This window comes from Artibeus jamaicensis, unplaced genomic scaffold (assembly GCF_021234435.1).
Source record: "Artibeus jamaicensis isolate MK-2021 breed Jamaican fruit bat unplaced genomic scaffold, CSHL_Jam_final contig_233, whole genome shotgun sequence".
In the NCBI taxonomy this organism is placed as follows: Eukaryota; Metazoa; Chordata; class Mammalia; order Chiroptera; family Phyllostomidae; genus Artibeus; species Artibeus jamaicensis.
Window position 1 is genome coordinate 44,982,051 of NW_026521486.1, and position 16,568 is coordinate 44,998,618.

Sequence of the window (16,568 nt, forward strand, 5' to 3'; positions counted from 1 at the left end):
GGCAAGGTACCACCGGCAATCGCCATTCTCTCACAAAGAATCCACCACTTCGTAACTTTGCCATTTCGGATGATCATTTCATCTCCTTCCTGACCCAGTTGGCAACTGCCCCTGCTTCACCCGCCCTCACTCAGTCCATCACAATCACAGCCTAAAGCATTTCCATACAGGTGAAGAGCAAATACCCTGAGCAGGGAATCTGCCCTGATCAGGCCCACAGGAGGAGACATGGTTCATTTTATTTATCCCCATCATTTAAAGGTCACAAGCCAAAATACATTTCAGGGGTATTGAATGAGTGGCAGTAAGCAGTTCCCCCCACCCAATTTCATCTGTTTCCACTGAGTAAAGGCCAAAAAAGAAAAATTAAATTATAACAGGAAAAGTGGGTTAGAGAGAAGACAGAATATACCACTTTTAAGTGGGAGAAATGTACATTGATTTTACTCTACAATTTTAAAAATGGAGTTTAGTAAATATTTTTCGTAAGTGGTTTGATTTCAACAATATTGGAGACATGGACTAGTCAACATTATAGTTTAGCTATATTTAAAATCTTAAATATTTAAATTCTGTTATATATGAATTTCTGAAAATAAGCAACATGATGTATTTCTATTTATCTCGATTGTTTATTAGTTCCTACCTCAACAAAACCAATGAATTGAGTCAATGGCTGAAAAGATTTTTATTAAAACTATGATAATCTTTATTAATAGCATGACTTGCAAAGGATAATACTGCTTATAATTATAGACTATGATCAAAAGGCCAATATCAGAATACTTTAAAATGCTTTTAAAGTACATTGATTAATATATATATTTTTCAGATCAGATACAATTTTCTCTTGGTAATGAAAATGAAAATTTTAAAGTAGCCTTATATTTGGCATATTCAGAATAATAAGGTATATTTGATGAGTTGATCTTCATCTCCCATTAATACTTTTATAATTAGGAATTAGAGTAAGCAGAAAAATGTTAACCATAGTTATTTGGTCTCTTTGACCACAAACTCTACAAAAACCTCTTATTATATAAACCTTGGAATATACTACTAATGACACCCTTTCATCAGTGGCAATCAGTAGCTGGATTTTTACAATCTTTGCATTTTGCCTGATATTTAAAATGAAAGCTCTGATATAAGGTAATTTTTTCCCCATAAGGCAGAGAGAGAGAGATGGCTTGGGTTTGCTGCAGAAGACAAAGAAGAGCTATCCAGGGACATCCATGTTCTTAAATAAAGAACACGTATAATAAAAAAAAAGAGTAAAATGTGGCTCACGACAATGTTTGACGTGCACTTGTCATGCGTAGAGAAATGCACAGACGGAAATATCATGGTGGATTAATCATTGCCTTTTGTTGTCCAGTGGGATTTGAATTAATTCGAACTTGTCTTTTCTGCTTCTCTACAGAAGCAGTGGGAAACCCAGTACTGGGTTTCCCACTGCAGAGAATATTCTCTATTGAATGGTGGTGTAGGCTTTTTGGAATTCAATTTTACATATAGTTTTACTGTAGTGTATGCATAAAGGGTTTATATTCTGCTTCTGTATTCTTCTTTGAAAAACCTACTATAGTATACAAAATTTCTAACTTTAAAAATATTGATAACTCCTTTAGTGAATGATTGAAAAAATAATTCTGCTCTATCCAATGGTCAAGTCTAGTTGTCATCTAACTTAATCTAGCAGCAGTCCTTGACAGTTTATTCCCTCTCCCTGATAAATTTTCTTTACTCACTTTTTATCACATGTTCTTTGGTAGCTCTTCTAGGCCTTGTCTTATGCCAACATACATATTCCTCAGGTGTGGCCACTGAACTCTGAATAAGCTCTAGCCACTCAAAGAAGTGGTTTAATCAAGGCAAGTATATGTGTGAAGCCACGGCACTTAAAGCCACTGAGATGTGGTATGATTGATCATCCAGGGAGCACAGAACAGATAAAAATGCAGCTAAAGAGGTACTCAGGGCCCAGGTAAAGGCCAGGTTAACAAATTTGAACTTTATCATAAAATACTATAATCTCATGTTACAGAATTGCAAAAAAAGTCACAATCAGATATCCTTTTTAGAAAGCTTCCTTTGGTTTCATATTGGGAAAGGAATTTGAGTGGATCAGAATTTGAATCCAGAAGATCAATCAGCAGGCTCTTTCAGTAGTCTAGGCAAGAGATCATCATACCATAGAAGCAAATACTTATGGTAGTTGGTACCACCAGATTCCAAGTACTCTCACATAAAGGCTCATTTAATCCTCACCACAACTGTGGTGGGTACAATTATTATCCCCTTTGCACATATCAAGACACTGAGGCACAGAAATGTTGTGTAACTTCCCCATGGTCACCAGTCAGTAAGGTATAAGGAGCCCACATGAGAACCCATACCATCCGGCTCCAGGCCTGTGCTCTAAAACCCTGTGGTGTACTGACCAGTGGCACTAGGGGTGCACAGAAAGAAATACCAAAGACAGAATCATCCAAGAAAAAAATGACAATGTTAAAGCAACTTAGTGATTTGCTGGCTACAAAGATTAGGGAGAGGGAGGGATCCTGAATGATGTTCAGATTTCTAGACTGGAAAATGTGGTTGATAATATTTACAGAGAGAAAAGTAAGATTTTGCTGAGGAGTGGAAATGGTGCCAGGGGTGAGGAAAGACAAGAATTTGTTTAGAACCTTGAATTACACTTTCCTCTGAGCTTCCAAGCGGAGCTGTCCAGTAAGTAATTGGATACATGGGGCTAGAGTTCAGAAAAAGGACTGGGCTGAAATATGAATTCAGTGAAAATACACTTTCATCGTCCTCTTTCTCAAAACTTGTCCTTCAGACTCCAGTTTAAACTTGTTTGTGAGCCATTTAAAGCAACTTCCTGCCCTGGCACTCTTTCCCTATCTTGACTTGCCAATAACCACACAATACTTGAAGCCCTACAAGAAATGCTAGCTAGATACTCAAGGCTTTCTTGATCCCAAACAGGAAATGATTTCTCTCTGTTTCTACACAGTCCTGAATTTATATTTTTTCTCAAGTATTTATGATTTTTAACCTTGTAGCTTTCTCCTTTATTAAAAAATCCACCCATTCTTTCTAGTTTAACAGGTTTTGTTTTCTACATATTTTATCTCTTCTACAAGCTGGGAGCAGGGACCACCCTCCTTCATAGTTGTGCTCAGCGGATGCCTGGCAAAGCACCTCCAGGTACCAATGCATATGTTCAGTAACTATATACGCATATGAATTTGGTTGATTCATTTCATTTTGTCCTTATTTTAGATTTGGGTTAATGATTTATAGTATTTAGTTTGAATATAATGCTAAAAAGATCCTATCCTATAAACATCTTTTTTACCTTATGAGTTCGAATAACCTCACCAAGCTTAAAGATAATCCTGAAATCAAAGCAATGAAGTGAAATGTGAACATGAAAATAGAATAGTATGTGAGGGAAAACTTGGCTTTATGCTCAGGAAGGGACCAATTTAGGGACACAGTAGCAATGGCGACATGGACAAGAAAAGTGTTACTCTGGCACATTACCTGGGATTTAATGTCTACACCTCGGAGATAAAGGGCTCAGCAAAACAGCATATGCTTTGTACAGATGCAGGTTATAAGCGTGTATGCTTTAGGTTACACAGCTGAAGCCTACACAATAGTGAAATAGTGCACAGTTACGTGTTGATGTCTGCAGGCATGAATCTTACACTTTGCAGTGATTGGAGATGCACCGCTGTGGCTTTGTCCGCCTCCAAGTGCTTTTGTTGATGCTGTTCAGCAGCAGACACATGGCACCTGCTCAGAAATGATCCTACTCTTCAACCTGCATCCTTCGACAAACTAATGCCACCTACAATTCTACAAATCGCTGAAATTGCAGTAAATGGATAGATGTTTAGAAGGAGCATTTTAGTCTTTTTTTATATATAACACAGGTGGGTTCTTTTAAAAGAATCCTTCAGAGCACATTGTCTTCTCAAAGAGTAGTGTATTTTTTATGATAATCATTAAATTCTAATGGAAGATAACAGGAGAATCATCATTCCAGAATTGTGGTTTTTTAAAAAATAACAATTTCCACTGTTCCTGTGTTTGTGGTGTTTCTGCAAAAAGCCCTTTCTCTGTAAGCACCTCATAGAATACTTTACTTCCCTATCTTCAACTTGATTATGTGTTACTTTAATGGCTAGTTTAGTTTTCATTGTTATTTTCTGAACACTCACAAATGTACTAATTATGTTTTGTCCTGATCATTACTATTTATACATGTATTTACTTCTAACATAGTGACAATAAATCATACTATATACCTACTTTAAAAACAAAACAAAACAAAATCTAACCCAAGGATACTTTTATGGGTTTTTATAGAGAGAGAGAAGGGAGAGAGAGAGAAACATTGATATGAGAGAATATAACTGATCAGTTGCTTCCTGTACATGCCCTGACCAGGGGTTGAACCCACAACCTAGGTATGGGTCCTGACTGGGGATCAAATCAGCAATATTTTTGTGGTACAGGACAATGCTCAACCAACTGAGACACCCAGCGGGGCCTATATATCTGTTTTTAACACAGGTTACATTCCTAACATACTTCCAATTAAAATATTATCTATCATGCTTCTCAGTCTTGTTATTAGAAAAGTAAATATATCATCTATTATGTGAGAACTATTTAGTCACTGATGACTGACAAGCAAACAAAGTCTACGACTCTTGAAGCTTATGTTCTATAGCAGATAACAAGCAAGGAAACAAATTAATATATACAACTATTTCAGGAGAATTGATAGCTTGTATGAAGCAAAGTGAAGCAGGGTTACTGAATGATGTGAGGGGTAAGATGCTATTTTAAATTGGGAGTCCTTAAGAAACATTTTAGAGGAAATATAAATTAAATTTAAAATGAAGCATGCTAAGATCTGGGGGAAAAACTTTCCAGACCAAAAAAAAAAAATCCCACAGAGAAGAGAACCAGTTTGGTCTATCTAAGAGTGTCAAGAAAGCCAAGTGCTACACCATGTAGGCCTTTGTAAACCATTGCTAGGGTTTTACTCTCCTCTGGTGAGTGAAGGGAGAAGCGGTAGGGTTTATGAGAAAGCCAGGTGGGTGATGTCCTCAAAGCCAAGTGAAGGAAGTTGTTTTAAGAGGAAGCAATGATCATCTGGGCCAAATGGCTGAGACATCAAGCAAAAGACTAACTGACTAATGGGTTTGGCAAAATGCAAATTGGTAGTAATCTTGAAATGAGGGCATTCCCTAGAGCAATGGGACTCAAGCTTCATGGGAGGCAAGAAAGCAGAGATAACAAGACTAGAGAATTCTTTCAAAGAGCTTTGCTCTAAAGGGGAATAGAAAAATGGGGGAATATTTGGGGAATCTGGTAGTGTCAAGAAAAGTTACTTTTTGTTTGTGTTTGTTTTATATTTTAAAGATGGGGTGCTTTCTCTGCTAATGAGACTAATACAGTAGGAAAAGAGTATAATGTGAAAGAGAAAGGGGGTAGGACAAGGGCAAAGAGCTCATGGAGGCAAGAGGGGATGAGATGCAAGGTACAATGGACGGTTTAATTTTTGATAGGACAAATGCAGCTTCATTCTGTGAAAGCAGCAGAAACAGACATAAGTGAGAGTTAGCCAGTGTAGCTCCTGCTGCAGCAGTAAGGTACTTCTGCTTTCTCAGTTAAATATGAAGGACGGCATCAACAGAAATGAAGAGAAAGGAAGTGACATCTAGGGTCAGAGGAAATGGGAGAAGGTATGAAGTGGACGGATCAGGCAGTTGCAGGGGGAATTACTAAGGAAATGAAGTGAGGACGTGGTACAATGCTGATGGCCCTTGCAGCAGGTAGCCCATAAGATGACCTCCAATGATCCTCAGCACTGAACTTTTAGGCTCTTATATAATCCTTTCCTCTAGAATGTGAGGTAGACTTACTGAGTCACTTGTAATGAACAGAATACGGGCAAAGTGGTGAAATGTCACATCTGAGATTAAGTTATAAAAAAGCTGTGACTTCCGTCTTAAGCACCTGCCCTCTCTTGAGCGGCTTGCTCTGGGGAGCCAGCTCCTCTGTCTTGAGGCAGCCCGGTGGAGCGGTTTAGGTGCTAAGGAAACAAAGCACACCAATAGCCATAAGAGTGACCTTGGAAATAGAATCTCCAGCCCCACTCCAGATAAGCCTTCAAGATGGTCAACAACTTAACTGCAACCTCATGAGAAACCTTGAGCCAGAAGCTTACACCTAAGCTGCTGTGAGATAATTTTTGCTGTTTTCAGCTGCTAAATTTGGAAGTAACTTTTTTAAAAAGATTTTATTTATTTATTTTTAGAGGGGAAGGGAAGGAGAGAGGGAGAGAAATATCAATGTATGGTTGCCTCTTGTGCTTCCCTTGCTGGGAATTGGCCTGCAATCCAGGCATGTGCCCTGACTGGGAATCGAACTGTGGTTGTTTGGTTCTCAGGCCTGTGCTCAATCCATTGAGCTACACCAGCCAGGGCTGGAAGTAACTTTTTATGCTTCTGTAATACAGCTGTCCTGAGATGTGTCATCATAAATTTAAGACACAGTAAACACAATTACAAATATAAAGTATGATAGCAGAGGTATGTGTTTACTCTATTCATGTTCCGATGTACAGAAAATGGTGTGCAAAGATACCACACAAAATGAAACAAAGGTTATCCACAGAGGAGAAGTGAAAAAATGGGGGAAAAGGTGATGAAATAAAGATGCCTTTTCAGTACACACACACACACACACAACATACACACATTTCAGTATGATTTGAGTTATTTATAATCACGTTATTTATACTCATTCTTTATATGTGAACTAAAATAAAAGACCAGAGAAGACCTCTTTCTCATAATATACTATAGAATATAGGCTAAACCGTTTATCAGGGAAGAAGAGAATCACACTGTTTGATCTGCTTTTTGAACTGCAATCTGGTTCTTGGCTTTCTCTACAGGGTTGGAAGTATTCATTGGAACACTAACAAGTGCAGGGTAATGCCCTCAGACCACACAGGTAAGGGCTACTTGCAAATGCCAGGTTTTAGCCCCTGCTAAACGTTTCTGTGTAGGAAGGAGTATTCCCGTTCCTACACAGAAATTCAGATGGCCCTCTGCTCAAGGTCCAGAGCTCCGCAGCTGCTGTCAAAGCACGCTGGGAGCCTTGGCATCTATCACCCAAGTCTGCTTCATGTTTCTCCCAGTGAAAACCTTTTGAGGCACAAGGATAAAAGGCATCTTATCATTTAGGTGTCAAGTGCTGTTAAGTTAGAGTCTCCAAGGCTTTCATTGACTTTGTCATTTTAGCCACATTTTTCCCTCAGGCTGTTACTCTATGAAGGTGTAAATACAAATGGAGAAACTAATGACTTTTTGAGGTTTGTTCTCCATCCCTGTGCCTAACTGGAAGGATGATGGCAAAGCCTTTCAGTGAGAATGGTTTCCCTGACCATTATTCACTAGACTCTGCCTGCTCTCTAAAAATTGGGCCCCTTAACAGAAGGTGTAGAGAAGCAGAGTTGTTCGCCAATTCACTGAAAATAATTCAAAGTTAATGGTAAATAATTAAATATAATCTGGGTGAATATTCCACTCCTGTGAGATTGAAATCTTTCAAGCAGGGACCATATCTTCTTTATTCAACATGGAACGGTCACTGAACGTCTCTTCCTTTGCCCGGCCAGTGAAATGTTAGGAGTAGCCCAGTGCCATGAATTGTGTGTGTTACACTTGGCCTCGTCATCATCATATTTCCTCTACCCTCTTTTTCTCGCTATCCTGCTTTCCTCATCTGTTTTGCTAGCTCTTTTGGGGTCATATTTTTGCATGCTTCCATTCAGAAATTTATCTGCTACTATGGGTTTACTCATTCTAAAACACCCTTCAGTGGTTCCAAGTATCCACAAAGAATTGGGTTAGTGTCATAAACTTAATTATCTAAAAATCAAATGATCATAATTAGCAAGCACAACTTAGATTTTAACATGTTTTGAATCACTGCTGTATAAACACACAGCAAAAATCACCAACTAAAAGATTAGGTCAATGGCTACCATTTACATCTTACTGTATATTTCTCAGATTCAAGAGGAATTCTTAAATTCCTGGTCTTCTCTGCACTGACCTTCGCATGAGTCTCCATTGGGTGAAAACATTCCATTGTCATGGTAGCCGTCTCTGCACTCGCAGTGGTACCACCCGGGCAGGTTAATGCAGTTGGCGCGGCTGTCGCACTGAACGAAGCCATCGGAGCACTCATCGATGTCTGGCAAAGAAGACAAAAATGAGATGTTATACAATTACTGCTCTTATCTCAAAGATGCAAAAACCACTCTACTAACATTTGAGTGCCAGCAAATCCTAAGAACTGAGAAAACATGAGACCAAGCAAGTCTACTGCTTACTGGAAGCCATACAGAAAGAACATAGTGGCTGTTAACAGGAGAAACACCTAGACAGCTTCTCTGTTGCAAAAGAAACCATCTGTGACAGCCATTAGTGCTGCTCACCAAGTATATCCAGTTCTTCTAGACACAAGCTAGGATTGCCACGGGGCTTTCCTAGAGCTAATTAGGGACAGACATGTGTCACTGCCAGGAAGAGCCTTGAAGATTCAGTGTGGGATGTGCATCTATTCTTTCCCCACCGCAATGACCAGTGACCTTCAGAGGCTCTGAAGGTCAGCCCTGAAGGTCAGCCTGAGTTCCTGAGTAAGGATGGTATGGAGCACATTCCTTCTAGGTGTGGAAGGGACATACTATATGAGCAAGAAATCAACCTTTTTGCTCTCAGCCACTGAGCTTTCAGGGTCTTTTATTACCACCAGCAAACCCCATTACAGCCTGATACGTCATTCATCATCAATATGTGCCAGCTGCCTTCATGCATTAATATGCTTCTTATTTCTGAAATTATATATCACCTATGTCACTTTTTAATAGGTTTCACATACATTATCACATTCAACCCTCAAAAAATATCTTGCCATATAGGTAGCATATGAGACAAATGAAGAAAATGAGGTAAAACGAGTACATGGCATTTAGGAGGGTCACCTATACATTCATGGTTGCCTGCAAGTAGATGCCAGCTAAAATTGGCAAAATTCTCTAAACAAAGAGAGCTATGTATATTGAACCTCATATTATTTCCTCCAGCAACTTACTACTATTCCTGAATAGGATGAGCCCTTTATTTTCCTTGTTCTATTTGCTGCATAATTGGAACATCCAACCTCATCCAAGCATTTTCCTTTGCTCATAGAGAGAAAAGTAATTCCCAGAGCTGCCTTACGGAGTGCCCCTTCCTCTCAAACCTCTGGGCTTTGGGGTTGATGCGGGCCCCGCTAAGTGATCTGATGGCACTGTACCATTGCCACTGCCAAAAATAGTCACACGCATCCCGCTGCCATCTTGACAGCCCTGTGCTTCTCAAACCTGCATCTTATTTCCTGCTGCAGGGACCAGGCACAACGATGTCCATTGTGATGAAGTAAAATCCAGTTGTTTTTTTACAGCCCTTCCTCCAAGACAGTTCTCTCCAGCCCAGCAGAATCTGCCTCCTTCCTAGTCCAGTCTCATCTAACTCCAAAGTCTTGGAAGTATATATTCCTTTCATTTAAATTTTTCCCTCTTTTCCTATGTTCAACTTTGAAAGATAATTTTTTGAATAAATAAATAAATAAAGTACATTTTTTAAAAAAAGAAGAAATAAGCCATCCTTCATTTACTTCTAATAAGCCCAGAGTTCCTTCACTAAAACAAACTGTTCTCTTAGACTAGGTAACAGGCCAAAAATAAATAAATATTTTATATTATTGCAAAATTTTCATATTATTTTACAACTATGAGTGTTTTTGCCCCTGTGGCTCCTCCTCTGAAGAGTCAGTTCCTACTGTCAGGAGTTACCACTGTTGCAATAATTGTCCGTGGCCAAGTCAGCTGACCATTGACTTCCTAATACAAATGGATTGCTTCCATTCGCTAAGGCCTCATAGGTTTTATTAAACTGCCTATTCATATTTCAAAGGCCTCTAACTGATGAACCCCAATTGTAAATGGAACTAAAATGCTACGCTCATTCAGTTTTGTACAGTCTTTTCTTCTATCCCAAATGATGCAGAAAATTGATTATAGCATTTTTAAGTGTATGGACAAAAGAAATAGGTTGGGATTTAAACTTTACAATTGAGTTTATCGGAAGAAAGCTAAAAGTGTGATGCTTAGCATATCTCATTTTAGAAGATTTTGGTCATTAATGTTGGTGATTTGGAAGTAACCATTAATGCAACAGAGCCTACTCCACTGAAGCAACTCTTGCATCCATATTAAGCCTGTAATTTAGTCCTTTTTTCTTGCTTGAACACAGTTGCAGGGTTACCTCAGATCCTATGACATAGATTGCACACATACTATATTTTGCTGTGTATAATGCACATTCACATTTCATATGTATTATATACAGGATTATTATACCCATATTATACCAGGGGTATGTAATCATCATATCCACATATAATACACATCCTTATTTTTCCCTCAAAAACTTGGGCAAAAAGTACACATTATACATGGCAAAATATAGTATATACTTCAATTTTCACTTCTGATTTTCTCTCATTATTCTTAATGCCTACTCCTATAATGTCTCAACCCCACTTCTTTCAACGAACAATACAGCAATTTTCCTTGATCTATTAACATACTCATTAAGATTAATAGAATTGCTGTGTGTTACATTACTCAGTTTTTGAAGACTGAGAATACAACATATATTGGTCACAATGTATTTTTCATATACAGTTTGAGTATTATTTTATTATGCAAGCGTTACTTAGCAATATTTTAGAAGATGAATACACAAATGTATGCATCACTTGTTAATTTGCCACTCACTATTTACTACATACCTGTTATGAGCCAAGTACTAAGTGCTGGGGAAACAAGCATATACCAACGAAAAGTGATTTTTGCCCTGTTTTTTTTACTATCTATCTAAATAGTGTTTAACAAAATTAAATTTATGAAAATCTAAATTTACAACCTTACTGAACAGTTTTTTCAAGATATTATATATTTATTACCTCTGGTATGGTGTTGGGTGATAATATGAATATCCTTTATTTAAATGTCTACATATGTATGTCTCTGAATTATTTCCATTTATAGCAAGTGATAGACTAATAGCACAGTAGCAAGATTTAAATTTGTAGAGGGAGACAGATTACTGAAACAATATTAAATAAACACTGGCATATGAACATAAAAATTATGAGGGGGTACAAATGAATGGAATTTGGAAAACACCAAGGTATGAAACATTTATTCACATTTTAGATAGAGTTTCTGAGTAATTCCTTAGGTAGTGAAGTCACTTAATTTATTTAAAATATGACTCAGTTTACAAAATAACCTCCTAAACCAGAATTTATTTATAAAAAATTGTGTATTTATTGTCACATGTTTAAAAGTCAGTGCACTTCCACTTGATACAATATACCTATCGAGACTTTTTTCCCACTGCTCAGAACAGTTTTTGAACTCTGGTTTTGATGCCTTTTAGTTCTTCTGCTATTTTTTTCTTTTACCTCTTCCACACTGGCAAAATGTTTCACTTTAAGGACTTTTTATTTTTTATCAAGGAATCAAAAAACATCACTCAGGGTGAGATGAGGTGAATAGGGAAGGTAGGGCACAAGGGTCACACCGTTTTTGGTCAAAAACTGTTGAACATTCATTGCTATGTGGGCAGGTGTGCTTGTGAATCACCATCATGAAATGGGCAAACGTGTTGAAAGAGTCTTAAAAAAATTCATGAAGGTGAATGTAGCCTCTCAACAACATCAGCTGGTACATGGATACAGATGGGTTCCTAGAACTCTCACTTAGCGGGGGAAGCCTGTATTGTATTACAAAAGGCCCACCCTCTGAAAGATAATTTCATTTTTTTCCTGGGCACCCCACCATACAAGTATTACAGTTCAAATTATATAGTACTTGTTACCATATAGGACAGTGAAGTAAAACTAGTCAGATAAAATATTTTGCTTCATTTTACATTTTCATGTTTCTGATCATTTTGATTTGTTTACGCAAACTTTTCTACTTTGTTGAAAGTCAATAGGAAATGAAAGTGTGCTTAAATTGCCAAAGTATGCACTTCTCACCAGAAGGTAGGCTTGTCTGGCTCATGGCTCTTTTTAAAGTCAGAGATAAAGCAAACAGCCTCATCTGTAAGTTATTTGATGGACTTAGTTGCTCAGTAAATACTCAGTATGCAAAGAACTAAAATCTGACCCACAATTTAAGAGTTAAGTATACCTTACCCATACACAACTGTGGGTATTACTGAGTTATAACACAAGGATGAACACAAACTATGCTATAGATATTGTGTAATAACAGAAAACAGTAAACATATTTGAAAACCATTATTTCTTGGTTACTTTCTTTAGGTCAGTTAAAACCGAATTTTTACTTGAGTTAGATAAACAGAGAACACTAGACCTAGAGGAGCAAAATGTTATTATAATACTTTATTCCATATATGAACTTCCAAGTTTGAACGTATTTCTTTCAAAACTGAATAAAAGTACTCAAAAAGATAGTACAGAAGTGTAGAAGCTCATATGATTTAGTCTTGATTTTAAGGACCTAACTTTTTAAACCTGTAGGCACATTATGTAAACAACTAAAAATAAATTTTATGGAAAATCTATAATTTCATTATACTGTATTGTATCTTAGAGAGGAAGTACTTTCTAGTTCCTGAGGGACAATTAGAACTTTTTCAGTAGCTACATTGAGACCAGCCAGCCCGTGGCGATATTAAGATGCTGCCCCACAGGACAGAGAATCTAAAGGCCCAAAGACACTCAGCCATCCGACAACAGCCATCAATAGCTGTCATACTCCAGGGATCAAAATAAAGTTAGCTAACAAAACTGGAAGGCGCTGTTGAGGACGAATTTTCTAGGAGGCACATATGTTTTGAGACAATCCAACCAGCAGAAAAACAGGAAACAAAAACAAAAGCAAACCAACAAGCAGAAAAACAGGAAAGGAAAATGCATGAATTCTAAGGAGCTCACACCCGCCATTCAGCGGCTCATTTTGTTCCTCTCCCTCTGGTAGGGAGACGAAGGCCGGGGCCTCTGCAAGGGCACGCAGACCGCTGGCTGCAGAGTCGGCTACCCCAAATGGCTTTTGCCGCAGCATTTAAAGGGTCACTTTAGAAAATGATGAATTATTTTCTTGTAAAATTTAATGTAGTTACAAAATGAGAGATGTCAGTGTAATCTCTTTCTCATGCATAGTAACAGTTATTTCTATCATAATAAAACAACCGAGAACAATAAAAAAGTGCAAATGTCTAGAATTATTCATACTTAAAACAGACCCTAATCATTAGTTTAACCCTCTCTCCTTTAAAGCTAAAAGAAAACTGATTAGTTGCTATTCTATACCAAAAAAAAATCCAATTTTTAAAAAGTGAGCACATTATTTTTAATGACAAAGTCAAATAATGAGTTCTGTCTTTCCTACCGTTTATCATTAATAAAACCCTGACATTATTTCTTATAAAAATAGTACTTAGACTATTTATATCATTATCCTATGCCCTGGTAGCTATAGTATATTAATAAACAGCTGGCAATAAAACATTCTCAAAACAATTAATCAACTTTTGGTTACCCACAGGTGGATTATTTGTTGTCTAGATTATCTGCAGCATTCTTGTAACCCCAAGGTCATTTCCTTCCCTCTGTTGTTGAGCTTGGGTCTGGGGGTGGGTTTGTGCCTCTGCTTTCTGCATTTAATAGATGGGGCTGCTCAAGGAATGCAAACTCATTTGTTATATTATTTTTAATAAATCTGCCAGATCTAGATATAAAATGTTGTCCAAAATTTTACAAGATTGATTTTCTCAAATGAATATTTTTTTAAATATTTTTTTATTATTTATTTATCTTTAGAGGGGAAGGGGGGGGAAGGAGAGAGGGAGAGAAACATCAATGTATGGTTGCCTTTTGTGCTCCCCTGGAACTCTAGAAGCCAACGCTGCCCCCAAGCGGCTCAATCCACTGAGCTACACCAGCCAGGGCTTCAAATGAATATTTTGAAAATAAAATATAACAAAATAAATGTAAATAGAAATAAGTATTTAAAATCACAATATCCTCCTCACAAGTTGGGTGATGACATTGCAGATTTAGGGATGTTTTTATTACTTTATAGTTCATAATTAGGAAGTTAATGACTGTTTTTAAAAAAAAGCATCAACAACCATATTCTTATCCTTATATTTTTAGCAAATTCATTGTCCAAGGTCACACAATAGACCAGAACTCTTCTTGATTCTGACTAGCGCTCTTTCTCCCACACTAGGCTGCCTCTCAGACCAACACCTTGCCAATCAGAAACAGCTCATGCTTTCAGATATCTCAGTGCATATCTTAACGTGAGTGAATTCCAGCTCTTTGGCTTGTTAGCTGTGTAACTTTGAATATTTTATTAAACCTCTCTGAGTTTTCTGTTTTTGAACTAGAAATAATTCTCTCTCTTAATAATTTGCTGTTAACTACTTTTCTTAACTATCCTGGCTCATAAGAGGAAGATAACATGTGTAAATTCCATCTCTACCTCTAAAATAACCCTTCAGAGTTTATAAAGTATATTTACTTGTCATTTGATTATGTGAAGAGGAGCAAAGGGAAATATAGTTTTATAGGTAGCATTTAGGCCAGAGAATATCGCTGTTTCTGTGGACAAATGGGAGCCACTGAAAAGTGAACAGAGGAGTGAGGAGGTCTGAGGTACACCTTGGGAGGGACAGGCAGGGCCCACATGTTGACCAGACAGGGCTGAGCAAGACCAGAGGCAATCTCATGTCCTTATGAGGCTGTTTTCACTGTCTAAGAAAGATGTAAGAAAGTATTTTAATTAAGGGATAAAAGCAGTAGAAATAGGGATAAAGAAACACGCTTCCCCCACCCAAATGCTTATTATTTAGTCAGTACACAAGGCTCCTTCATGTCCCCTGTGTTGATGTCAGACAAGTCCACGTGCCACATGTCTGGGTACATACCATGCAGAGAAAAAAGATCAAGACAACCCGATGTTGTCTGTGTGTGTGTAGTTCCTGGAGTATTATTATTTTATCATTTCTTTATTTCCTTGAGCCTTTGCATATGGTGTCCCTATTGCCTAGAATGTTCTTGCCTTCTCATCTCCAAGTTAGTTATCTACTTCTTATCTGTCTGTATCTCACCCTAAGTTTAATATTCTTGGGGAAGACATTTTTTACTCAAAAGGCTATGATAGATCTCCTATTGCTCATTGTTTTTTATACTTTACCCCATGTGGTCCTTATAGCAACTATTACAAGATTTTTTTATTCTAAACTTACAAATATTACGCTGACTTAATTATAATAATTTCAGTACTGGAGAAAGTCTTACCTGCTGTTCTTCCCTTTTAAAAGTACCTCAGTTCTTTAGGCTTTTCGTTTATTAGTTTATGAATATCTCACCAGTAAAACAAAATAAAATTAAAAATGGCGGAAGAGAAAGTCTGCATTGATTCTATAGGTTGATTTTGGGAATACTGACATCTTTATATCATTGAATCTCTTAATCCATACACATGATATATTTATCCTTTCTCTAACAATTTTATAGTTTTTGGAGTCTTTGTAGGTTTCAGAAAGGATGTCTTATGCATATTTTACCCGAATTTATTCCTAAAATTTTTTGCCTTCTTTAAAAAAAAAAAGAAACTTTACTTTTCCAACTCTGTTGAGGGATTATTGACAAACTTATAAGATATTTAAAGTATATAATGTGATGATTTGGTTTGGCATGTGTACATGTTGTGAAAGGATTCCCCACTGAGTTAACTAATACTTCTATCACTTCATATATTTATCTTTTTGGGGGGGAGTGGTATGAGAACAGTTAAGTTCTACTCCCTTAGCAAACTTCAACTATACAGCACAGTGCTATCAACTGTAGCTGCCATGGCGCACATTAGATCCTCAGACTGAAATCCAACATTAGCAACAATCTCGTGGGTTTTGATATGTAACCAGTACCATAATTAATGTGTAAAACATTTCCTTCACCTCCGAAAGCTCCTTCCTACTATTATAACAGTTTGGAGTATTAATCTGTTTATTAACTTCATATTTATCATTTTGAGTAAGCTCCCTATGGTCAGCATCTATTCTTGTATTTTTTTACTGCATCTTGAGAACACCTAGCAAAGAACTTAATACATTGCTAGAGGTTCACAAATGTCTGCTGAATGAATGAGTGACCTTTCTGTAATATCAGGTAACTAAATGGCATGCTCACCAGGCCACCTTTGTGCCTGGCTAGGTGTGAGGGGGAATGCAGGCAGGATGTCAGCTTGAAGGCATTCACTGGGACGCAAGAAGATGGTGAGTGACACGTATCAGTCAACTTCAAATATCTATGTCAAAATATTGGCTACAATGCTAAATGGACAAGAATGTGCTCATTAGAAATATGTGTATGTA

The 16,568-nt window shown here is 37.3% G+C and overlaps 1 protein-coding gene across 1 annotated transcript in view; it reads right to left on the reverse strand.

The window, feature by feature from the left end:
- Positions 1-16,568, reverse strand: part of NELL2 (neural EGFL like 2) — a 334,594-nt gene that overhangs the window by 18,622 nt on the left and 299,404 nt on the right. Inside the window, exon 17 of the mRNA XM_037162321.2 lies at positions 8,155-8,295. Within this exon, the coding sequence (XP_037018216.2) occupies positions 8,155-8,295 (141 nt within the window). The remainder of the gene's footprint in view (positions 1-8,154; positions 8,296-16,568) is intronic.